At 39.4% G+C, this 27,013-nt stretch overlaps 1 protein-coding gene across 29 annotated transcripts in view; it reads right to left on the bottom strand.

Moving 5' to 3' along the window:
- Positions 1-294: 294 nt before the first annotated feature.
- The window catches only part of DLG2 (discs large MAGUK scaffold protein 2), a 2,097,061-nt gene continuing 2,070,342 nt past the window's right edge, over positions 295-27,013 (bottom strand). For 16 of the 29 annotated variants that reach the window (XM_058690298.1, XM_058690294.1, XM_058690297.1 and 13 more), the window contains 7 exons: positions 26,320-26,361; positions 18,935-18,985; positions 17,854-17,955; positions 15,254-15,426; positions 12,767-12,876; positions 7,705-7,796; positions 295-5,030 (listed from right to left, as the gene is read on the bottom strand). In XM_058690298.1, coding sequence (XP_058546281.1) covers positions 4,924-5,030; positions 7,705-7,796; positions 12,767-12,876; positions 15,254-15,426; positions 17,854-17,955; positions 18,935-18,985; positions 26,320-26,361 — 677 coding nt within the window. In that variant the 3' untranslated portion in view covers positions 295-4,923. The remainder of the gene's footprint in view (positions 5,031-7,704; positions 7,797-12,766; positions 12,877-15,253; positions 15,427-17,853; positions 17,956-18,934; positions 18,986-26,319; positions 26,362-27,013) is intronic. The other 13 variants (XM_058690296.1, XM_058690299.1, XM_058690302.1 and 10 more) reach the window with 1 other exon arrangement.

The following is a 27,013-nucleotide window of genomic DNA, read 5'->3' as shown; positions in this document are numbered from 1 at the left end:
TTTCAGCTCCTCTCAGCAGTTCCAATGTTTCTCAGAGCAAACCTCCTATAACTATACTTTAGCTCTGAAATCAGATAAATTTGATGACAACAGAAATGATTGATTCTATTCTCTATGAAACAAGACAAATTATGCTTTGGGAGAAAATAATTTGCTATAAAGTATAAAATGTTTTAATATTTATATCTTATAATAAAACCATGACATGTTTATAAACACTCTATCAAGCATTTTTACAATGGGGCCACCGCTGACAACTAGAAATACGCAATAAATATGCACAGACACACTGAGTATGAAATATACATCTCGATTTTATAATTGTGTGTGCTTTATTTTTTACACAAATGGAATGGAAGTGTCGAATATTTACACTTAACAGGAGTGTAAGCTGTGCAGTGTCTCTGTAAACTCCAGCTCAGGCAAGGAGTATTTCCCCCCTCCCTCCCATCCTGCACTACAGCTCGATGGAGAAACATCCTGTCAGAGAGAAGCACAAAACTGTCATTTTGAAAGGATCTAACGGGTACAGCCTGGTGCACTCAGAAGTTAAGACACACTTAGGAAACACAAATTCAAAAAGGAGAGAAGAAAAGTTTGCCATCCCATTGGGAGTCAACTTTGCCATTTGGTTGTCTGTCCTCATGAGTTGCTAGGGAGATTCTGTGTTCTGTCTCCTAGGTGATCTTTGTCTAAATCATCCACCTGTCTCAGCTCGTCCTCAGCTGCTACAAGAAACTGCACAGCTGTACAAGAAATGATTTCCAAAGCACAGTTTTCAGTGAGGAAGGATATTTACAGACTGGAGTGTGTGTGTGGGTTTCCATCCACATTCATTCATACCCGATGTGGTATGTGTGTAAATGATGTACATACCACATAGACCATACATACACATAAGTAAAATGCATATCCACAGAATTCTGGAGGGAGATCTCTGGCAAATCGGTTGTCAGCATGTCACTCCACATGCTTTAAGAGAAATGTCCCCTTTGCCCCCTAGGAGTGACAAATTACTATGTATGATAAACTTAGGAGCTAGCCTGAGTCCTTGACTTAAATACTTTTGTAGGAATTTAGGCAGGATCAAGACAGGAAAAAAAGAGATGTTAGTTCACCAGCAAGTCCATTCAATCTCACCAGAGCAATCACCAGCTGAAAAGCAGAGGGGGCTTCACATGAAAATGGGGGGGAAAAAAGCTTATGAGTGGGGAAAAAAATGTCTCTCTCCAAACCAAGGTGATGGCATGGCTTCAATGAGAAGAAAGAGGTTTGCTGTCAGAATGATTTTGGGGCCAAAGTCTGCCTTTATAGAGAGGAAGTGTCCTCAGAGCCACGGGATGATGCTGGGAGTGGGCTCACTTTGGACCAGCCTTCAGGCAGAGAGGCACCCAGGTGCCGGCAGGGCCCAGAGCTCATGCATCGTCGCTGCCAGGGCAGCGGTGCAGGCTGGCTCAGTGAGGCGTGCTGGAGCTGGCTCCAGTCTGGGACCTCACGCTCAGCTTTGCTTTCTGGGCTGCGCGGGTGAAACGGTGACCCAAAGGAATTGTGTCATCAGTCCAGTGTATGGACTTGCTGTCCGAATCAGCCATGAGCCCTTATAGGACAGAAATATTACGGAGTGAGGTGTGGGAGAGATGATCAGAGGTGTGAGGAGAGGAGAAAGGACAGGAAGGGAAAGGGGAAGGGGAAGGGGAGAGACTGAAGGAGACGGAGAGATAGGGGAGTGAACGGAGGGAGTAAACGAGAGAACACAGAAGAAAGGCAATACTCAGGGAAGACAGGCCAGTAGGAGAAAGGGAGAGGTGTACACAAGAAGAGGTGGAATGAGACACGCATGGAAGAGGGTGGGCAGAGGAGAAGAATGAGGAAAAACCAGAGGCAAGAGCCAGAGGAGCGGAGAGATTTTCCCTGGCTCAGGGTCCTGAAGGGCTGGCAGTAGGATCTCAGACAGCTCACAGGCACCTGAGTGCGGCTTCAAAAAGATGGGCTCACTGGGCAGAAGGAGCCACACCGAGAACTCGGGCTGGGGGTGGGGAGGTGGGAGGAAGGCCGGCAAAGAAATGGCCAACAGATCCTGTGGGAGGAGAGCAAAAAACAAACGCCCCTGCAATTAGCTGACAAATGTGATTTTGATTTTGGTAAAGCTGAGACCCCCGTGGTGCTACACATTGTACCAGAGCATGAAAAATAGCACCAGTGACACGATCTGGCACTTTTCTGAAAGGGCCCAGCATGTGAAGGTGACATTGCGCCCCCAGCAAGCCTTCAGATTGGAGAGAGCTCCGGACAAAGTTTGCAGTGTTAGCACCAGTCTGGCCCCAGGCTCCAAGTGCATTTGCACCAGATGTAATCTGGGTAACTTTCCTGCCGTGTCCATACAAGTCATCAGATTTGCTGCAAAATACACCAGTCGTTGGAGCCATAGAGACCTCAACATTGGGAAGCGCAAGACAACAAAACAAATGGAGGTGTAAATTCTATAGGAAAAGACCCTCTCACCAATTTGCTTGGTGATTCTTCAAGCAAATATATATGTATATATATATTTATATAAATCTACATAAAAAAATCAGTGCAAATGCCAATTCTAATCTGGAAGCATCTACACTAGGAAAATAAATAATTATATTACTACAAAACCAAGGGTTGGTGGATCAATTTGATTGTACTCAGCCACAGCAATACTTAATATTAAATGGAAAGCACATCACACGACCCGCGGAAACATCTACTCATTAAGGACAGTCCTTTAAATAAATGGTTGCATGCTCAGTTGAGAAACCAAAGAAGTTATTATGGTGGCCTAAAAATAGAGCTGGGATCAGGAATGGCATTCTGGTGGCAGAAAACTTCTGGCAGCAATATTGATGAAAGTAGGCCTTGACCTGAAACTGGTGGATCGCAGCCACGGACATATCTTAAACATTTTGAATGCTCTAAGGAAGTCTCCAAAAATTTAACTTTCATCATAGGGAAAATGCATTGCTAGCCCTTCCATTGGCAAAGGCAGCCTCGAGACTATAGGTAGATGCATAATTTTGCATTTTTGTGTTTGGTTTGGTGACTGCAGGGAGGCAGACAGTGGTAGTTAGTGTAAGATGAACAACACTGGTTTTTGGAAAGAGACCCTCATCCTGAACTCTGATGTTCTTACTGTGAAGAAGCCCCATCACTGCTGATGGCTCTATCTCTTGCTCTCCTATCCCAGCCTGCATGCTGGTTTGCTGCACAGTGTGGCAGAATCCCTGCCAGGTCTGGATGTACCCCAGAAATAAGGCGATGGGGCTTAGTCTGGGCATGCAAAGAACCCAGAGTTGAGTGGTTATTGAGATCACTGAAAAGTCTCTCTCTAAACACCTTGGGCACAAGCAATGCTGATGTCATCATCAGCTCTAAAGTGGGATATAGGCTTCGGGAGTTTTTTTTAAGTCATCATTATTATAATTGCTAAAAAATAAACTTGGTCCAGGTGCAGACCCCAAGAAAGGCAGTTCAACTGGTTGAGCTCAAAGTTGTTAGTTGTCTTTCCTTGTGTTCTATCTCTTTGCCCCGTACACAGAAACAAAAGTCTGCACCCCTCACCCCCAACCAGATACTTCCCTCTTCCTCAAAGAAATAGTGCTTCTTGGGACAGATCTCTCCATGGCTCTATACCATCTCTGGATAGTACAAAACCCTCAGTTACTTGTGAAACAGACAAAAAGAAAAGTCCTAATTACTCATGGTTGGCTAAAATACTAAATGATCCTTTAAGAATTGCATGTAAGTAACTAGGAACCAAGTTATTCAGCTATCTATTTGCATGGCAGGCCCAGGTTGTTTAACAAGATGAAAGCAAAAACTTCCCTTTAGATCATTTGCATGAGTTTGTGTCTGAAAGCCATCAGCTTAAGAATACACTAATCAAATGTCTTCCAAAAATACCCACGAGCGCAACTCATTAAGGGATGTGCTCCATGAGAGTGTGTCACTAATATGGAAGGGAGATCATGGGAGGTAAGTGAGGGAGAAGTCTTTCTCAGACTTTGGAAGGAACTCAGATGCTCTTAATGGATTATTGGCAACAAAAGGGAGAGTGCAACTTTCAATTCTTGAATTTGATCATCTGCTGATAGTGCATACATTTAGTCTTTCAATTAGTCTTTACAAAATATTTCACAAAACTTTTTTTAACCTATAGAAATTTGTTTCTATACATTTGATATATTTTTATTGTATAAATTATTCTCATCTTTAGTGCCTTCTTTCAGCTTATAAATGGCAAAATAGACAATAAACAATCATAAAGCTAACCTCAGGTGGAATCCCCTCCTCTCAGTGAGGTCAGTCCTCCATATACTTGTGAATTTTATGAAATGCTCGTCTTTGTAGATGCCAGTCAGAGAAACTACACACTTATCCTTCCCTGATATTATGCCGTCTCCAAAGGGACTCCTTTCCTTTTTCCTTCTTTCTTTCTTTCGCTTGTTAAGAAATCAAAGGGTGTGCATAGTTATAAAATTCGAAGTGTACCAATTACAGATGTGGGTAATGGGAAGGTTGGTGAAGTTCAAGTGCTGGCAACTTTTCTTTAAAGCAAAAAACACAGAGAGCTCAGCAGCTAAATCAGCTCTGGACATCTGCCGGGGTGAGGAGGCTGCCCATCTCTTGGCCAGAAAGCCCGTCAGAGGTTCATCCCTACACCTGGCACTTTGAGCAAACCAAAGCCTTCCTGCATACTGCAGTGTCTTTTCTGTCCCACCCTTTGGGCCCTCCGTTTCCTTCATGGCTTCACACAGTTTGTGTTGTACATTCATAAGAATTCACATTGACTGCAAAAACATAAATGCAACAAAAACATAAAAGCCTCCAAGTAGTATATTATATATATTTTGTTCTTCTAAATGCTCTTCTGTCATTGTTGGAGGTGCAGTAGCTAATTTATAACTTCTCCTTTGAGGGAATCCAGATGAAAGGCCCAGATTGCTCTTCAATAACAAGCTTGCATTGATTATATATATCTTCTAAGGTGTCTCCTTGGACAATAGCTAGAACAAAAGCAAACACAGCAGAGTCAGGAATCATTCCCCGGTTGGTGAAGAACAGCCATAAATCACACTGCAGAAGCTCGAACCAGTGACAGACAAACACATCTGGAAGCTTCATATTACCTTTCCTTAGTAAGAAAAAAATGGAAAATTTACTTAAGCAAGATCACATCAGTGATTAAAAGAAAGGAAAATGCTTTCATTGCGTGTCTTAGATCAGGTAACAAGTGTACCACAGTCTTTCTACTTTTCTACGTGTCTGTCTGTAATTCTGGAAAATGAATCATTTATATATTTAAATTTTATGGGCGCCTACACTGGGCTAGGCATTGATCAATTTTCAGACTGATATCTCCCTGCTCATCAAAGAAAGTTGGTCTCATGGTCTGTATGCTGTAATTACTCTGGCAGGTGCAGAAATTTAGACATTTTAGACACAGAGGAAATAATAAGGTTTGGAGGCAACTTTAGTTAAACCCTTGAACCCCAAACCCTTTAATAGGAACCTCCATTCATTCTCCAAGTAATCCGGTAAACTGATATTTCACCATCACAGGGCTGCTCGTATTGAGAATGCCTTATGACAACTACTTATAAGAAACATAAATAAGGAAATATAAACACCCTGATAACCTGCATATTACCTAAAACACCAAGTCACCTGACAGTAGATTGAAGTACCTTTCATAATCTCCTTTGAACTAAAGTTATCTTACAGATAGATCTCCAAAACGTGTCAGCACTATCTATAGGACATTAGGGATTAAAAATTAATTGATACTGAAAAATAGTTTAGATCTTCAAAAACAACCCTGAGAATATATTGACTATTGTATTTTATTTCTTTTTTTTAATACTTTATTTTTATTCTATTTTATTTTTTTCTTGGTTAATCTTTTTTTTTTGAATTTTTTTTCAATATATGAAATTTATTGTCAAATTGGCTTCCATACAACACCCAGTGCTCATCCCAAAAGGTGCCCTCCTCAATACCCATCACCCACACTCCCCTCCCTCCCACCCCCCATCAACCCTCAGTTTGTTCTCAGTTTTTAAGAGTCTCTTATGCTTTGGCTCTCTCCCACTCTAACCTCTTTTTTTTTTTTTTTTCCTTCCCCTCCCCCATGGGTTTCTGTTAAGTTTCTCAGAATCCACATAAGAGTGAAACCATATGGTATCTGTCTTTCTCTGTATGGCTTATTTCACTTAGCATCACACTCTCCGGTTCCATCCATGTTGCTAAAAAGGGCCATATTTCATTCTTTCTCATTGCCACGTAGTACTCCATTGTGTATATAAACCACAGTTTCTTTATCCATTCATCAGTTGATGGACATTTAGGCTCTTTCCATAATTTTATTATATTTTATTTCTGATATGAACCACTGCTCAAAATGTGAATAATTTTGATCTGATATTTATACCTAGATGTTCTTTTAGGGTGACACATAATTAATACTTTTGTTACTGATAGAAATTTTACTTAAGATTACCTGATTCAACATATTTGCAAACTGCTAAGCCACTGGCATTGTCATATTCTGATTAAGATGAAAAATAAATCATGTAACTTCTCACAAGGAAATTCAGGAGGAAATTTCCTGCTTTAATTTTTTTTTTTTTTTTTGTGAGAGAGAGAGGGAGGGAGAGAGAGTGAGGGAGGGAGAAAGGGAGAGAGAATCTTAAGCAGGCTCCACGCTCAGGGTAGAGCCCAACTCAGCGTTCAATCTCCAGATGGTGAGATGGTGAACCACCCAAGGAATTTCTTGTTTCTAAGCCATTTGTTGTTGTAAGGCAAACTCCACACAGTTTGATTACTCTTTGGATTCGGTCAGTGTTTCATGAAAGTAAGGATAGAGAACCCAGGATACCTGGGGCAAGAAAATCTTCTCTATTCCCCAAACTTAATGTTTCTAAGGAAATGTTTAAAAAGAAAAAGGAAAAAGGGGCATGTGGGTGGCTAAGTCACTTAAACATCCAATTCTTAATTTCAGCTCAGGTCATGATCTTAATGGTTGTGGGAATGAGCCCTGGGTCTGGATCTGCACTGAGCAGGGAGCCTGCTTGGGATTGTCTCTCTCTCCCTCTCTCTCTGCCCCTCCCCTGCTCGTGTACACGTCTCTCTCTCAAAGTAAATAAACATTTAATAAAAAAGTAAAGGAAAAAAGTCTTGCATTGGGACTTGATGTAGAATTAATGGAAACACTGGGAAGTGTTTCATGATCATGTTCAAGTGCTGCTAACGGGAACACAGACCTGCAGGTCACTGAAGCAGAGAATGGAGCCCTGAGACTGCTTCTCATGAGTCACCACTTTGGATGCTGCCTATTTGAGCCCTAAAAGTTTCTTTTTTTTAAAGTTTTCTGTTGATATCAGGGAGATAGTCTAATGAGGTACCAAATCCCTAAAATCTTCTTAATAGCAGGAGATAGCTCAGTGCCATATGTGACTCATGGTTTTGGGTAGGGCCAGTGGGAACCTGGAAACTGGCTGCAGTTGAATCCAAAGAAGAGAGAACCCAAAGTTCTGGATCAGATAGGTAAAGCAGAGGGAAATTAGGGCTTCTCTGTGGGAAGGTTTTAGGGCCAGGTATACCAAGCCTGGACTCCTCTCTAAATGCCAAACGTCAGACAGTTGATTGTTTCTCTCAGAGTACAAGGGTAAATGAACTTACCTGTAAAATATTCTCCAAATTCCTGTTCTAGCTTAATTGCACGATCATAGGTTTTCTTTGCTTGTTCCTCTGTTAGACGTTTATTCATCTCCCTGGGAAAATGAGGTTTTGGTATTAGAACATACGGGGAAGTACCTGACAAATCCTGACAAATTAAAATATGTGGCAAAAATGAATCCTGCAGGAGGCACAGTAATCTTAGCAGCTTCCTAGTCCTCATTTGGGATTCTTCTTTGCGGAAATAATTTCAGCAATGAGGACCCCTCCCAGAGAGCTCACTCTCTTGGTTCCATCCTGGAACCAAGATTGATGCAGAATCTACCTGTTTATGATTTTCTGTCACTGGTTCCTGTTCTGTTCCTGTTCCTGTTCTGTCCTCTGCAGTCACACAGAGTGGGATGAAACCTCTTCCCTCCATGACAGCCACCGGGTCTTAAAATCAAGTGCTCACGTGTCCTTTGAGGCTACCACTCCTTCAGAATAAACTGTCCTACTTCATTCATCTGTTCTCTCATTGGATGTGATTTCCAAATCCTAACCTTCCTGGTTACTCTTTGGACTTTTTGGCTGCCTTGATCTGTCTTAAATATGGGACATAGATTTGAATGAAATCTTCCAGGGGTAGTCAGAAGTGGGAGAAGAGATGGAGAGAAGGGACGGGACATCACAGCATTTTGTACCTCATCACATCTGAGAGAACTAGACTTGACTGTTGGCAGGTCCTGCTTTCACAGAAACCTTTGATTTCTCCACTCTCCGTCCTCCCCAAGGCTGTGGCTCATCATCAGTGTGTAACAGGAAATGCGTGGAGTGGAGAAACAAAGTGCTTCCTGAGAAAATATTACAGGCCCCTTAGGCATGTGTACTTTCAGGCCAAAGAAGCATTCTGCCACTCTCCCTGCTCAATTTCTGCAAAGGGTGAGTCCCCTCTATAGAAACAAGAGCCCTGAACTTCTCTGTTTTTGTAATCAGTTGGCTTTACAAGGATCTGCTGAAGGAGGTGTGAATAAATGGACAGAGAGAGAATGTAACAATCAAATGTGCTGGGAGAAAATATTTTCAAATAGATTATAATCAAGCAACCTACATAGGGAGCCAGGGTAGAGGATCTTGGTAAGAATCTCCAGTGTTGACTTTGTCTTGTTGCTCTTCTGATAGGAGAATGGGCTATAAAGGCATTATCCCTGGGATTCTCTCTGTGTCCCTTTTTTTCTGTCAGTCTCTCAACGATGGTGTATATAAGTGATCCTTAATCATTGTGAGATTATTTAAGTCCAACCTAGGCTCAAGGATAAATTGAGTGGGAAGGAAATGGAAAAATAATCCAATCTCCTGATTCCTACTTAGCAGCAGCTTTATCTTTCCATGTCCTCTAGGTGTTAAAATTCTTTGCCTACCCAACAAGCTGTACTTCACTAAATAAAAATGATATTGTCTTCCCATTTTTTCTTAATCAAAGACATTTTATTAACCAAAGACTGACAATTCTTTCCTCTGATCATCATATGAATACCACTGTGGCTGTGATGGGCTGATAAAAGTCTAGCCAAGAGTGAAGATAACTTGGTTGGCCCACTGGGATGCATCACAGGGGCACATAGAATATCGAAAGCATTGCTGCCTTTGCATGCCACTGAAGAAGCCAGAGATTAGGGTATGGGACAGGTGGATTTAGAGCAAGTAGCTGTGGCCTGAAGTAATAAAGAGACATGTGAAGGTAAAAGAGGAGATCTGCTGTCTGAACTCAAAGTTTTGGAGTTCTTTTAAAACAATTTTAGTCAAATAGACTTACCATTATACCAAGACTTTCCTAAGAGGGTTATTTAGAAAAAAAATTAAAGAACTAAAGTCAGACATTAACATGATTTTAGACATGATCTGATGGCTGCAGTATAAAAAAGTAGCAATTTCCTGAACTCTTGATGTTGAAATAAAGTCATCTCATCCCAAGGGATGGTATCTACAATTCTTCTCCCAAACAGCACCAGCCCCAGAAGCTGAGAGTGCATGTCACCTTTGGGTACAGAAGATGCTGGGCTAAACCCAGGGATACTTTTCATAGAAATATAGGGTTTTGTTCCAGATGTCAAGAAGTCATGTGGCTCTGGACCTCTTTTGACTTGCCTGCCTCATGCTAGCCTGTGTTCTTAAAATTCCCTTTGCACTTACTGTAGCCATGACTGAATTTAGATTTTTATCCTCTAATATATCATCTATTATATACTTTGTCTCCTTGCCTAATTTGCGAGTTCTTTGAGGGCAGAGACCAGGGCTTGTTCATTAGCATGTGTCATGGGGTCTGGCTCAAGACTTATTTGTTGAATGAGTAAGTGAATGGATGAATGGAGAACTGGACAAATAAACATAATTATGATACAGTTGAAGACAGCAGTAAACATGGGTCACTGTGGGAGCAAGAAGGCAAAAACAGATTGGGGGTGGCAAGGTAAAGAGACACAGGAAGCTTCACACTACCATGGCATGGGGGTGAGGAACGGAAGTGGCACAGCGGCACGCTATAAAAAGAACATCTCTTTTATACACGTCCTTGATTTTATGCTCCTCTGAAGAATCAGCTATGTATGTACTAATAAGCTTTGTGGTTTGATGTGGATAATGTACTTGAGAAATAATGTGTGTGATGATGTGTCAATGCCTAAATGTGACAGCCGCCATGCTTTTGTTCCAGTTGACCTAGCATTCACTCCTCCCCGGGGAATGGGCAATTCATGCTAGCTTTGCTCCTAAAGTAAAACCCGTGGAAAAGAGTGAACTGGAAAGTAAACATCCAGCCTTTAATAATAAGATCACATTGGTTTGAATGTCACCATTACTGCACTCGAGATTCATGAATATGGCTGCAGCAAATTATGTCGGATTCATGATCTCATTGTGGAAGCCAGCCTTCAGTATGTTTAATTTTCCTTGGTGATAAGTGTCTGTGACAGTGCCCCAGGCAAAACTAAATAAGTCATCTCATAGTTATGGAAGGAAGTAGACCTTCTCCCACCGAGCACCAGATGGGAATGTCTCCCAATATCACACTAAAGCAAATGTGCCAAGGTTGTTTCTCCCTCAGGCTTCACTTCCCTGGGAAGCCATTTATCTCACTGTGTATTTATGATGTGAAAAACTATTTTTCTATTTCTGAAACAGGACTTTAAGATGTTATTCCCCAAAGGTGAGGGCCATTTTTCTATTCTTCATAATGTTGGCATTGCTAATACTATTTATAAAGCTCTTTGCAGATTATAAATCATTTTTACATCATGAAATTCATGGTTGCTTAATTTACTTTGTTCACTACCCAACCCAGTATCCCATATGAAGAGAAATGTGATGCAGGTTATCAAGGATAATACTGTCAAGAACTAGTATCTTATCATCAACACATGTTTTTCCATGTACCAGCTATGGGCAAAGCTCTTTATGTTATAATTTAACACTTAAATTTTTGGGGCAGAAGGCACTTCAATGACCTCTTGATTTTATTTCTTCATCCTGGGAAGAACTTTTGTCCATCTTTTATTTATGGGAATAAATACGTCTCTGGCGATTTCCCCAGAGGCTGACTGTGTATTTAACTTAATTCTCTTAGGTTGCAATTCTAGCTACTGAAGCTTGCTTTGCTTCTTCACTCTTCGAGAAGACATGGAACAGCTGGCTGATACCTTTTGCAAGTAATTGTTTCACCTCTGGCATTATGTAATTTCCTTTTCTTTGGTCTTTCCATGCACCCTGTTTTCCAGTCTCTGGTTCACTTCTGGACCCGGTCAAATGCTCTAAGATCTTGAGGCCCAACTGGAGGCACATTTGAGCAAAATTGTTGCAACAGACACACTGGCATTATCTCTTGTGGCCTCTTGGAAAAGGTAGTTTATAAGTTTTGTAATGATAAAATGGTTTTATTCCTTTTACAATAAAATAACTTAAAATTTTTAACAGTTATAATAGCTACTGTTTATTGAATGCTTACCATATGCTAAAGACCAAATGGAGAACTTTGCATTCATAATCATGTTTAACCTTTGTAGTAGCTGTGAGGTACACATTATTACCTAGTTTAGGTAATAGGTACATATTATGCCTAGTTTAGAGGAGAGGAACTAAATCTGACAGAGGTCAAGCAGCTTGCTGAGGTCACATAACTGATCAGAGGCCAAGGGAAAAAAAACCACACCTAGCCTGACCCATTTTCAAGTCCCTGCTCATAGCCTCTTTGCTCTGCTACTTTTTTTGGCTGTCACAGCCTCGCATTTGTTTGAGAGTTGTCTAGAAAGCAAAGCCAACAATTTGTACCAAATTGCCACTGAAAATATGTTACTTTATAGTAAGGTTGTGAGTATTTGCCCAATTTGTTTACTGATTTTTTGAAGGAAGATATTTTGTCAGTCCTCTGAACAATAAAAAGAACAACAAAAAAATCTGAGTCATACACATTTGCCTGATTCATAAACATGCACTGGTATGGAGCTATTGGTGTGAGTTACAGAAGTGTTACTGCCATGTTGCTAAGAAAACTCCCTTTTAAGGACAGTGGTTTACAGACATGAGGTTTTAATTAAGAAATAAAAGAATTATCTGCTAGAAAAAAATGAAATGTCAATAGAAAGAGTCTAAAATACTGTCTGTTCCCTCTAGAAAAACCCACACATTTAAAAAGATTTACTAATGGAACTGCTTTCAGAAGAAAGAGACAAGCAAAGATGATTGCTTCCTCACATTTGAAAACCCAACCAAACCAACATACCTTTAAAACAACAAAACAAAACAAGCCAAAGAAAAAAAAATCACACACACACACACACACACACATGCAAAACAACTTGTGAAATGAAAATAAAAATCAAGAAGCATTAGGAAAGACATGTTAGGGAATTACTGACGTTATGTCTCTAGAGGTCCAAAAACATTTTAATGTATTTTTTTAAAAAGGAAATGCTTTAAAAAATCAACAATGGAACTTCTGACTTATAAGCATTTGTGACAAAGAGCTGTTAGCAATTTGCTGTGTTACGTGGAACAGGCCGCTGGGTGACAGCCTCCTGTGCACTCCACTTACATGAGAGGTTCCAGAGATTTGGGCTTAATGAAGATGGCAATGGGATAGAGCTGGGCAACTTGTAACCGCTTGATAGCATTTCCTGACACATCAAGTATACAGTGTTTGCCCTGGTAGAAAGAGAAGAAAAATATGGAGTTAATCCAGAAAGAATGATCATAATCCAACCAAAACAAACAAACAAACAAACAAACAAACAAACAAACAAACAAAAAAAGTAAGTGTGTCTTAGAGGAAGGTAAGGGATACTGAATTCCTAAAGGTTGAAAAAAGATCATTGCAAAGCATAAATGAAAGATGACATACAGGGTCATCATCGAATACTTTTGATAACTCCTATTTATGATTCCTTTACTAAGCGCCTGCCACTGGGATAGAGATTTTACATGTGTTATCTCAGTTAGCTTAATTTTCTGAAATAAATATCTGATGTTTCACACAAAGAAGATATGTGGCATTATTTAATGTGACTGGGTCCACGCTCATGGAGCTGTCATAATCCATCTCTGAAGACAACTATCAACAAGAAATTCCCAAATCTATGAGATAGGTATTATCAGCCACATTTTTACAGAAGATAAGACTAAGGCTTAGAAATAATATGTAACTTGCCAAAATCTTAGTGCTAGAAGAAATCAAACCCAAGTCTTGAAGCACTGACAGAATTGTTGGTTGGAATCAATAGATACCTCATTGCTTTACCCTGACCAATGTTGAATCTAAAAGAATGGTAATCACGTGAATTTGGAACAATTCCATAAACATTTGTTGAGCGATTTTATGTGTCCTGCCCTGGATATGCTCAATCTAGTATAGCCAAGGACAGACACCTAAAGAGTTACCTTAACTATTTTATCTTAAGTGCTGAGAGAGAGTGTATGCACTGTGCATATAAATTTCTTGTTTGTTAAATGAAAACCCTATTACATATAGCACACCTCATTTAACTTGGCTTCCACTGCAATGAGTTCTCAGAGCAAGGAGTTGCTTGCTTTATAAAGTATTTCTGGAAAAGTAGATACATTTGCCAAATATGATATTCTGACTCCCGGGGAGAAATGGCCTCATTACGCTGAGGCCAGAAGAACTTTACAAAAGAAGAGAAAAAACATATTGTGCAGATATGAACAGTCCTAACTCAATAACGGGGGATTAAAAACTGTATAAGAGTTTCACGTGTATTACCCACGTGAAAACAAAGAGACCCCAATGAATACCTGAGCTCTTCTAGGAGAAACATACCAAGATGGTTCAACCCTATATCACTTAAGTAATTGCAAGTTTGCTATTTGTGAAAGACAGCAGCTATACAAGATGTCTAAATGCTGTTTGATTATTCACTGGCCAGAACTTTTCAAGTTAACAAAGGTTATATCTACATTTCAAAGGGGAGAACAGATGTAATAATCAGGAAAATGGTTAGAAACAATATGATGAAGCTCATTGAACCTAATTTTTGAGAGAGAGGAAGAGACACAGCTTTCTTCCTGTATTCTCAGATAGACATTAAAATTTCTTCTTTAATTTTTTATCAGTACATCAAAAAGTTGTGTCAAATCAAATAAAATCAACCCAACAAGTATGAATTGTATAACAAATGTATTGGTTCTTAACTCTTTTCTTTTCTCTCATAAAATAAATCCTCTGTGTTGACAGATTAGGAACACTCTACAGGCAGATCTTTTTTTTTTTTTTTTTTTTTTGATAGAGAAAGAGAGCTTTTGCAAAGTAGGAGAGAAGGAGGAGAGATGGGGGAGGGGCAGAGGGGCAGAGAATCTTAAGCAGGCTCCACACCTAGCACAGAACCCAAAGTGGGGCGCAAACTCACGAACCATGAGATAATGACCTGAGCTGAAGTTGAGTTGGATGCTTAATTGACTGAGCCACCCAGACACCCCTCTCTATCTATAGGCAGATCTTAAAGCCACATTCAAGTGCCTTCCTATCCTGTTCTCTCTTGAACATTCTCTTCTTTTCTAAGCCTTCGATATTACCAGCAAGAAGGGAATTGCAGTTTTCAAACCCCACTAAGTTGAAATTTCTGCCTAGCCTTCTTCATCTACCTACTCCTCCACCAAGAGAGTGTCAAGTTTTCAGGGAGATAAAATGTAACTCCTGCTAACAAAAAGAATTGAGGTTCCTGATCTAAACAACCAAGAGTAACAAAGCTTCCTTAATAAATTCAAAGCTGTTTACTGGGGCCAAAGATGAGTGAGTCAAGGACAAAGTGAATTTCCATAAACTTCAAGCTGTTAATTGCCTTTAGGTTTATAACACCTTCCTCCCCACAAGTCAGTCAGCATACTTTACTGAGATTAGAACAAAGATTAATGACCTTGATCTAAAGTGATTCTCTGCTTAGAGGTCTTAAAAGGAATATTTAATCAAAATTTACACCTGCAATCAGGAAAGAGTAATGACCAAACAATGCAGTTTGCCACCTGGGAACCTTCTCTAGGGGAGGTATAAGATGATTGGTGAACATACCCTTTCTGCTACAAATCTCACAGACTGCACACTAGTTCCATATAAATTGTCATTGTACTGGCCAGCTTCTATAAACTTGTGCTCTTGGATATCTTTCTCCATTTGTTCTCTGGAAATGACAAAGTGATAGTCTCTGCCATCCACCTCATAGTCCCGCTTTGGCCTCGTAGTATCTATATAAAACAAAAGTAATAAAATTAAGGTAATTTATATTCATAAATGTCCTTTACAGTTATTTTCTTTACCATACCCCCAACACAGATATACAAAAATATGTCATATGACATAGTAACAGGTACCAGTTAGCCTCTCACCGTAAGCAACTACAAAATTAGACAAAGTATATGGAACAGCCATTGCCAGGCATCAGACAACAGGCAACACAAGGCTGTGATCTTGAGAGAGGAGAAACCCACGAGGGGAACTCTATATTCATTCCACCTCCATTTCCAAGAGGGAGGTCTAGGGCTTATATAGTGCTAGGAGACACCAGAGTTCACTCAGAACTGGGCATTTGGTTGAGTACCTGAAAAGGCCAAAATTTAGAAGGAGACTCTAGATTTATTCTAAACCTACTTTCACAAAGTGTGTAACCAAGTCATAACTGAAGAAGCTGATTTGCCAGTAAATTATTATCAGCCAGAACAAAAACAATATTCTATAAAGAAAGATAACCAAATCTGGACTGTCAGTAATGTAGTGTCACAATGTCCAATACACAATTAAAGATTATGGGACACGCAAAACAACAACAACAACAACAAAAACAAGAAAGTGTGTCATATAACCAGTAGGGAGAAAAAAATGGATATACAGTAAAAACATATTTAGGGGTTTAAAAAGATGTAAAATGAGATCATCACACTTAAGGTGAGACTAAAAGTCAACTCTAACCATGGTTAGAGGTGGTTAAACTTCTTGGTAAGAAGAGAAGGGAAAACAATTTATCAGTATAAATAAAAGTTGTTAAAATATTTCCAATCTTTGATTCAGGTACTCTCTTCCTAGGAATCTATCTTAAAAATTATCAAAGATTCAGATATAAATTTATCCGTATAGATATTCATTATATTAATTTATAAATTACAAATAATAATTATAACATAATTACAACTAGAGAAAAGTAGAGACATCCCCAAATACTCATAAATGAGGAATGATTAATTATGATATAATTTAAAATATTTATATGAAATTTCAAATACTTTAAAAATACTTTTAAGCCAAAAAAAATTGTGTACATCCAAAATGTACCCAATCAGAGGAGAAAATGTGTGCATAGAAAGAAGGACTAGGTAAAAATCTATGAAAATATTAACAATGATGTTATCTCTGGATCCTATGTGAAATTCTGTATATTTTTTATTTTCTTGTTTAACTTTCTTTTTGGCATTTTCCAAGTTTTGTACAATGAACACACATTAGTTATCATAAAATAGTGCTATTAAAACAAGAGAAAGAGCACAAGGTAGAGGGAAAAGTAGGAATGGTGTTTAAGGACCGTCTGGGTTTTTTTCTTTCCAAAGTGGGGAAACACACTGGAGGCCGCTATGAATGGAGTAGGGTTTGTCTGGATCGTTTATGTCTGGACACCTTCTCAAGATATTCTCTGTGGCAGGATCCTTTCCCAGAGTCCTTGCTGGAATAGTTTCATGACATACAGCAATCACCCTAGCTCCCCTCTGTGAACTCACACACACGCAACTCCTGCTATTGTTAGGTATTCTGGGTGACATCTGCAGTGCTGAGGTGTTAGAGACACTTCAAAGCATACAAAAAGCTTAAAAATGTGGAATGAGAAAAAATATTTGTTGGAATCAGATTTAAGAGCTCAATTATCTAATAAATTGAAATTACCTGGTGGGGGGAGTTTCTGTTTACACACACACACACACACACACACACACAGAAGGCTTCTACACATATCTATGTGACACAGTGGCAGTAGTGGGTGAATGGGAAGGTGTGGTGCATGGGAGGAGGTAGAGCAGATGGATCCTTAGAGGGCTATAAACAGAGGGACTAGAAGACCTGATGATTGTCCATAAGGACGAGAAAGCAGATTAAAGTCCACAATGGCCTGCAGCATAGATTAAGGTTTTATACACCTTCTTGTCTTCATCCTCTCAATACCTTAGACTGTTATCACACATGTTTTGGGATTGACACATGGCCCTAAGTCATCCTGAGATGATTTTAATATATGACTTTGTTTCTGATCTCTCTTATTCTATGGGAAAAGATGCTTCCATGGCATTTCAATCAATTTATAAGAACATACTGATGACTATCAATAATCTTATGCTATTTTAAATGCTATGGGAATTATAAAGAAAGTATTTATCTTGCCTCCTAGGGGACCACAGTCAGTTTGGAGAACATATTATGCTCACTAAATAGAGAACAATATATGGCTGTACTGATGAAAAGTGTTAAGCAGAGAAAATTAAGTAAGGTGCTCAGATTAAAAAAAGATGCTCAGATAATATGTAACTGACAGTATTGCATCAGTGGAGAGACCATCAGAGGAACAGAATTATACCTTATCGTCTCAAAAGGAGTCGAGCTTTTCTTCTAACAAGATGAGAAATGATACTTACGAGGCACACAGGAGCCAAATTTATCAGGGAATTCAGATATCAAGTCATCATTGATCCGATCCTTCATGGGACCCAGGATAATCACTGGCCGGGTATAGTTTACTGCAAAGAGGAAAGGGAAGAGGCAAATGAGGAGGAAGACTTGGACATGACTGCAAAACTGTTCTGCATGGGTGAGTGCTAAGGCAAAAATGCCAAACAGAACTGGTGTGGGCATTACTTCATTGGATGAATTGCCCATACAGCCCTGCATGAGAAATTGATGTTCAACATTCAGTATATTGGCTGTGCCTACTTTCTGGAATTTACCAATAGGGAAAAGCAACTGCAGTGTCTGTCAATGAAAAGAAACATCTGGAAGAGTTTTGATTACTCTCAGGTTTTGCCTTACAATGTCAAAACAACTACTGAATTTAGTCAATTGAGTGGGTGAAAAAAGATTCCAAAGCAGCTGTTTGGCCATTGTTTAGATAATGACTTTAAGAAGCAATTGTTAGTATAATGACACCTTATGTTTTTATAATTTCTTTTCCTCAGCTCCAAATGCTCTCTATTCTCTTCTGGGGTTTTCCTAATTCCTTTGTATCATGAGGTTAGAAAGAACTCTAAAGTCCATTTGGTACAACTCCTCCTCGATGCTTCAATCTTCTCAGCAATATGCTTGTCAATAGCCATTAGCCTCCCAGAAAAAGAAATACAGGCTTCTGGAGCAGCCCAGAAGATGGCTTGTATCTTAGGACAGGTCTGCTAGAAAGCCTTTCTCAATTCTAAGTGGACGTCAGTCTCCCAGGAGATTTTATCCATTTGTCCTTTAGGTGGGGCTTTTTAGTGATTCGATGGGCTCCTTCCACTTAGGACCACTCATCTGGAGGGTAGCTCCATCCTCGTGGGAGCTGTCCCTGCCCATGCTTAGCAGGGAAGTTGTTTGATGATAGAGCTAATGAGAAAGCAGAGACTAGTCTGGGGACAGTGGAGCATTAGGCAGAGTTTATCATCCTTAGTCTTTCACTCTTTGGCTGCTATAATGATGTCACCTGATGTGGCCTGGAAATCAGGAACCAGAGCATGCTGGGAAACTTACTTTCTTGCCTTGTGACAGGCTCATAAGAAAGAATGAAGTCTTCTTGCCCTCCTGAGAAGAGAAGAAAGGAAAATTACAGTGAACTAACAACCAGTCATATACCACACACCACAGCTACAAGCCCTGCTCTGAAACACAGGAAATAGACACAGTTCAGGGGTCATTTTCCTTGCTCTCTCTCCTTGAGCCATCCCCCCAAATCCCTTCATCATCCTCATAAAACTCTTTAGCACTATTATAGTATCAGGTTATTGATGGTCATAACTCTAAGCAATGACTGGAGGCTAACTACCTACAGTTCAGCAGGGCAGTGACCTATGAGACTGCCTTCTTTCTGACGCTGAGAAGTGGAGTCCCTATTACTTATAATGAAACCATTCAGTTCTAGGAGAGGTCCATCCAATAGTTTGTTTCCACATTATCAGAATTCCTGGACCTGATATTTCATTTTCTATTTAATTTCCCAAAAAAGCACATTGTTCAAAAGTGTCTGCTTGGTTCATTTATGTTGCAAAAACTTCATCAGCATATACCATGGGACACGGAAGATTTTATTGTAATGGTAATTCATTAAGAAAATGCTGGATCAGTTCAAGGAGATAAAAAATTGAGGAGGCCTCTAAATCACTGATTAGAATCACTGCTAAATCTAGCCTTAAAACTTTGGAAAGAGAACTAAGGAAGACAACGTAATAAAAGTGTCAGCCCCTCCAATGACATTTACTTCAGGCCTTCTGATTCACAGTGAGGCTCAAGTCAACAAATAACTATGGAAAGTTAATTGGTTTTAGGCTATTTTTTCAAACATGTGTTTCACCCAGTTGATGAACTGGGCATGAGATTAGCCTGATTCAGCTGTGAACCCAGAAGGGTCTACTCTTTTCTCCTCATTAGGCCCAGTACTGATAGCCTTTTGATACAGAAATAGTTTAGAGCTATTGGAAAGGACTTCCTGTATGCTGTTCTGTAGAGGAGTGTTTTAGGAGGTATTTTTTCCTGAGACCAAAGGGCCATGCATCTCATTGCTTTCTCTTCTCAACACCCTAGATATACATTCCATCTGTCAATATCATGTGCTCCTCCTTCAATAACTACGGAATCAGGAAAAGTGAGTTAATTTCATAAAAGGAATTAATATTTACAAACAGTTTTGATGACAACTAATTTAGGAGGTATTAGGCAATATATGGATAAAGCTGTGAAGCACAGACGTCTTCCCTGGAGACTAGGTAGCTGGGATGAGGAAGGGGTTGAGAGTAGCTTACTTTTTCAAGTGTGAGAAACGGCACCAGGCCAGAGTCATATCTCTTTTCATCTTCAAGCAAGTTTACCCCGAGAATGGCACTGCTAGACTAAGCTACTTCCTCAGGACATGGAGAATGAGCCTTGATGTTCCTTCTCAGTGACATCTACTCATGGCTGCTCCAAGGATGATCAGGGACTTTTCCACACCTGGTCACAGGTTTAGTATGTGAGGAGTCAGAGTCACAATTATTATTTTTTATTCAGTACAATATGATTCTGTTTTAATAAACTAAACAGCCGAAATTTACACAGTCTAGGCCAAAAAATAATGAAAGTGATTGACTTCAGTTGTCTAAAGCCTGAGACAGGTAGAGGTCATAGGAATTCAGAAGGTAACTGTTAAAATGGTTGGGGACAAAGTATAGCTTTGGGGCTAGCAACATGGCAGACTAGTACTGCAGTGTTAGACTGTAACTTTAAGGGGAAATCTTTATGGAACGATTAATATGTGAGAGGAGAATCCTGATCACTGGGCAACAAACATTTTAAACACCAGGAGATACTTAACCTCTCTACTAGACAAGGAACTCCATAAAGGCAAGGACTGGGTTTCATTTACCAATGGTGTCCCAGTGTTCATCATAGAAAAAAATGTCAATGAATTTGCATTCTGATTTTAGTGGTAGGAAATGGGATGAGTAATGAGGCCAAAGATAGGTTTTACTTTATGTTTCTGTCTGGATGCTTTCATTTTGGGAAGTGTGGTTTTCTTGAAATAAATATAACACGTCATGTTCCCATAGGAATCTTTTTCCAATGTCCTTACAGATCATTCTGATGGGACAGTCTAAAGGCAAACCTTAAATAAGATATTTGGTGTCAGGATGTTTAATTTGTGATTCAGAAAACTAGGACAAAGCAACACAGCTTTGATTAACTTTGTTCGAGAGTTGTGTAGTTCGTTTATCCCCTGCTTTCTGGTTTACTTTCTAACTTACAAAATGCATTGGTTCTTGTTCACAGCAGGAAGACTGGTGGTAGCATCCTTTTGTCAGGGTCCATCTCACTTCCAAAGACCCTGTACCAATCAAGTACTATGTTAGGAAGCCTGCAGGGAAGCTGTCATGGATGGGATTACATAATAGCTGTGATTACAGCACCTCAAGCCAATTTTTACTTTCATGTGTGGGAACGAAAAGGTGTACAGGGAATGTGAAGGAGACTAAGAGAAGGGGGGAAAAGAGTCACAGTAATAAAGGAAAGACAATTCACATCTGTGTGGCCATAAAGGGCTTTCACACCCATTGTTTTCTATTTTTCACAGCCATTTCTGTTGAGGTCGGTGTTCTAATGAACCCCATTTTACAGATGAAGAAGCTGAGGCTTGGAGATGTTAATGGGGCTTGTTTCCTCAGTTATTAAGTAGTGGAGTCAAGATTTAAAACCACACCTTTTTTGACTACTCAAAGGGATGTAGAATTTTCTGTTGGGATGGGGATAAAAGGGACACCTTACCAATGAACAAAGAATGGGTGGCAAACTTAGGAGCTGAACCCGGGTCAGAGTTACTGGGAGGCCATACAGTGCTCCATCTATAAACACCAACTGTTTTTTTGTTAATGCTGCTGTGTGTTGTCTCTGTACAATAGTCATTCTTAGTAGTTTTTCTATTTTTTTCTCAGGAGGTGTTGGCACTTAGAAATAACAGCTAACAAAAAGGTACAAACTATTACTTGGTCTTGTTTTGGCAAGTGCATGGCTGAAAGTGGGAGAGCAGCACAGTGCTGTGTGCAGACAACTGCAACTGTCAGAGAGTCAGCAGAGGCCTCTGTTAACAGTCTCTATGAGACCTTTGTGTTTAAACTGGAAGCAAGTCACAACTAGAGGGACTCAGAGTAAGACCTTCAGATGTCCTCATGATCTAGAAAAGCAAGTTGGTGTTTGTTAGGAGTTTTTAGAAACTAGAAAAGAGAGAGGAGGGAAGGGAAGACCAGGGGCAGTACACTTAATGTTCTAAATTTAGTGTGTAGCACCTGCATTTGATGATTATTAAAAATAAATTAGGTTCTTAGAGGTATGGAACATCAGTGCTAAGAAAGGGTTTGGAGGTCATGTGATTCATAGATGGCAAGTATGGAGCACACACTGTCACTCCCCCATTTCATGCCCTTTATAAGCATCACAGATTGATCTTTGCCCCCATTACTGCTGGGCTTCAACTTGGCCTCAGTACTTTTCAATACAATTCTTCTGGTGGCTGTTACCCATGGGTCAGCATTGGGATCTTGGTTAAAATCTGCCTGCCATCTCTGTTGTAACTCAGGCTACTCAATTTATATAAGAGAGAACTGAGGTTCAAAGATGATGGGTGATTTCTTCAAGGTCACATAGTGAATTGGTGGTTCAGTGTCTCCAAAGGAGTTCAGAAGATTAAATCAGTTAATGTACACAGAAAGCCAGGCTTAGTGCACAGTTAATGCTACATAAATGTTTCTGCTTGTATTAATTCAGTAGCCGGTATGGAATAGTTGAAATGTACTGTATAAAACATAAAGAGGCTTGGATCACAAACTATATGGCAGAGTGACAATGTATGGAATTCAGAAGTAAAATCTCTTGCTAGGTCTTCTAATGCCACTATATTATGCAGCCTCTTGAAGCTTTAGCTTCCTCTTCTGTAAAATGGAATGTTAATATAAGACATATCTCACTGTTTTATTGCAGAAATCAAGAAAATATATAATGAAAAATTGCTTTGCAAAGTCCAAACAACTAGAGGATTTATAAGGGCAATCCTTGAGCAGAGTGGAGAAAGGAGAAGAATATGGGCTTTTTTTGATGGATTCCAGTGGAAAAGTTTTGGGTCTGCTCATATCAGCACTCAGTTACATTCAGATCATTTTGAAAATCCTACTTAACTGATGAACACCAATAGAATAGAAAGATAATCATCAGTTCCCCTCTACCAGTGATGACATAAAGAACTTTATGAGCTTTGGGGAAGGCAGGTCTCAGCTGTAGAGACTTGCAGTCTTCATTATGCCTACATGGATGGTCTTTATTGCATCCTAATATGAGGACGTTTGAAAGCTAAGATACAAAAACCACCACAGATACAAGCCTTCACTGTACTACTCTGTTGACAGAGAGAAATCTGGAATTAGTCCTTAATTAAGAGAGTTTTGAGGGGGTATTTTGCAGAATTACACAAGGTGTGCTGTAATTAACTGCATTATAGCTAGTGCCAGTACAGTTGGGCTTTGAAAAATTCTTTTTTTATAATGCTTGAGATGGTGCAGGAAATGTCTGAGCTGTTTATTAGAAATTGAGGTTTGTGTAAGTGTGTGTGCATGTGTGTATATCTCGGAAATATATGCGGCTTCACTTAAGGTTGTCACAACATATGAGTCCCTGATGCAGTGTGAATGGTACCTCTGGGGCTCTGAGACATCATGGTCTGGGACTTTGTTTTGACCACTGACCATTTTTTAAAGCCACTGTGTCCCAGAGTGGACACAGAATGGTTCTAAGAGTAAAAAAAAATAATACCTGGACAACAGTGAATGAGGGTCTTTATAGTATTTGTTTATACTACTGTTCATAAACATAAAAGTTAGTCATAATTACAGCAAAACCCAGGAATTCAATAGAAAAATGCAGTTATTTTGATTTCAAAATGGCAATTTTCTGAAAACAACGTCTGTTCCAACCATGGCATGTTGCAAGTCTCCATGCCTTCTTTCCTGCCACTGCCCTACCTGGAAATTTCTTCCTCAACTTGTCTAGCTGGCGAGCACCTCATCTTTCCAAAACTCAGCTCAAAGGTCACTTCCTTTGAAATCATCTCTGAAGTCTCTCCTATTATTCAGCAAGACTTTTACCCTAGAAACTGCTGCACTTTGTGTATTTTGTTGTTGTTTGAGTGCTGAGTTCTAGAGTTGGTTGAGATTCATACTGGCTCTCATGGTGCCTGTGAAGAGAGCATGGCATGGTAGATGTTGACTGAGTAAATGAATAATCCTCCATAATTCCTCATATTTCCATCCTGGGGAAAGATGGAAATTTTTTCTCTGAGCTACAACAAAGGCTGTTTTTACTTTTATTCATTTGTGAAGAAAGCAATCTGAGTGGCTGAACTGTAACCTCAGATGAGACCCAGGCCAATATAGATTATTGGACTCTACATTTGCTCTCCTAATGTCATAGAGTCCAGCTCCAATTCTTCTCTCTTCTCATAGATAATTCAAGCTGCTGCAAGTGCTTATTTTATTCACCCAGTAAATATTTATGTGCACCTCCTATTTGATAATGAAGACTTATTGACGTCATCTTAGAGCATCACGACCAAAAACTTAAGCAGCTGAAAGCATTGGGCCAATTTTTCTAACTTTATTATTCTGGGAAGAATATTCCTACCCCTGAAAGAGAAAACAGGGGCCTCTAAAATACCCTAAGAAGGATTTACAAAGAAAAGCATAGTTCTTATATCTACTTTCTGTAAAGAGAATTGAAAGGAGAAGGTATGATGTTTCCCCTTTCTATACCTGCGTCTGCAGGATGGAAGCACAACACTTAGAACTGAATATCAGAGAAACTAGGGCCATTGGTCCTGTGAAACCCTACACACAAGTTGTATTTTTCCTTATACTAAATTGAGGGTACCTCATGTGTCAGGAGGGCAATTTTTGGTCACTTTTTCTTGGCCTGGTTTCTCTTTGTTTTAAAATTCAATGAAGGGAAGGGGGAGGCAAGTGTTTTGCCAATTTGGGAAAATCATAAAATTTTAAGAGTGGGAAGAAGGGAAAAACATTAAGGCTCATGTTGAGAACAAGAACCCTTTGATACCTTTCACCAATAAGACTTGCCATTCTGTTGTGGAAGAAAATTAGGTGGTTCTGATATTATCTGATTGATCAAAGGTATCTGTTTTCATTTCATCTTCCTCCTCTGGTCCCTTCCTCCATCTGGCACTTTTCTTCTTTTGTGCTTTTTTCTATTTGTTACCAATCTGATTCTATGAAGTCTTTCTCAAAATCCACATTGAATCTGTCACATTCCAAGAATACCAGTGGGTACTCCACCACAAAAAGGCATGGTTTTATAACGTAACCATGCTGTAATGGAAGGAAAAAAATACAGAGTGTTTTAATTTTAATTAATACACCATTCAAAGGGGAAAAAAAGCCAACCAATTTCTGTCTTGGTAGCTGTGTGTCATTTGTATTGGGCCTGTAGTTTTCTAATATCCTCAGTAATTGCTGTTGAGGAAACCCATTTTATGAAGGAGGGCAAATAAATATTATAGAAGTTGTGAGGATCCCAGTAGTAATATGTACCTATGTTGGTCACCAAAAACCAGTAAGAGGTGGTAAGAAACCACAAGAATGCATCACAGGGATTGCTTGGTGCTTGGTGAAAATTTTTATACACTAAGCAAATGGCTTGAGGTGACCCAAAAAAGACCAGAGATAATTTTTATCACCTACCTTTTCAGAAAGTTAAGCTTTCTGATCCAAGATTTGTTAACTTAAAAAAAAAAAGTGAGTTCCTTCAACATTAGAGGATGAAACTTTTTCATCACTTCCCAACCATCAAAAAAAAAAAAAAAATAAAGTTAGATATATCACAGTATCTACCTTAAAATATTAATCAAGGAGAGAAGAGATATAAAAGTTCACACTCAATTTAAAAGGAACACTGTAATTTCTCAAGCTTTCTCTCACAAAGGGGAGCCAGGAACAGAAAGTAAAGGCAAAATGAGAAGGGAAATCAAACTTTTTATCCCTCCTGCAGGGAGTTTTAATTATGTTGGGGGGCAGAATGTCAAAGTCCACCAGGTTGAACTTTCCCCCCATCTTCTCTGGGAGAAGTGCATCAGCAGGCCGCAGCCAACAGAGGCTGGAATCGTTTACTAGCAAGACTGCTACTGCCTGCACAGATCACAAAAGAGTCCACAGATGGCCCTAGTGTCTTTTGTATCTTTCCACATCAAGCGACGATTTCATTTCAAGCCATTTGCTTTGGATGAGGATGATAAAGGGCAGCAATTGGAACACAACAACAGCAAAAATCTGAAGTGACCACCACAGGCAATGGAGCAATTGCAAAGGAAAGAACCACAAACCAAAGCAATAACTTACGGTAGCTACTTTCGCTATCGCTGGCATTAGAAGAAACATGTTCTGCAAGAACAGCACAGCAAATTAAAGAAATACCAAGCATTGGAGAGCAGCCAGAACGCGAAGGAATACATTCATGCATGGCTACTACAAGTGTAAGCAGAAGGCAAGGGAAAGGCTGCAGAAGAGACGGCATTAAGAAAACTCCGTAAGATACAAAAGATGAAAACTTTATCTCCATTTTACAGGAAGCTGCTACTTGATTGCTGGGGCTTCTTTTTAGTAAACAGGAAAGCACCTTTAATCACAAAAAATGTATAATGTCCATCTAAGCACTTTTCTTTTTATGAATACTTTAGCCCCATTCATACGGGACTGATTTTCCACTTTCATGTTACAAAGGTCAATGTGTCTCAGCTGGACCGTTTCCTGACTCTAAGTTCAGAAGCTTCTGGTGTATAGACATTGTTTTCTTACGAGCTTTTTGTTTCTCTATTTTAGCCTTTAGGTATTTTGCTGGAATATTGCATTTCACATTGCCAATTGATCCCTTGAAATTTATTTCTACATAGATGCTTCCTAAACTAATTCTCAGGATGAAAAGGGACTATTGAAGACTTTTCCTGCTTCAGTGAGTGAGGAGAAAATCTTGGAGGAAGAAATGAGTCACTGAAAAATGATTTATGAATCAGCTTAATATCTTCTTGATTTTATT

The sequence above is a fragment of the Neofelis nebulosa genome, chromosome 10, assembly GCF_028018385.1.
Source record: "Neofelis nebulosa isolate mNeoNeb1 chromosome 10, mNeoNeb1.pri, whole genome shotgun sequence".
Lineage (NCBI taxonomy): Eukaryota > Metazoa > Chordata > Mammalia > Carnivora > Felidae > Neofelis > Neofelis nebulosa.
Note: the sequence above shows the minus strand (reverse complement) of the source record. Positions and strands in the feature narration are given on the sequence as shown.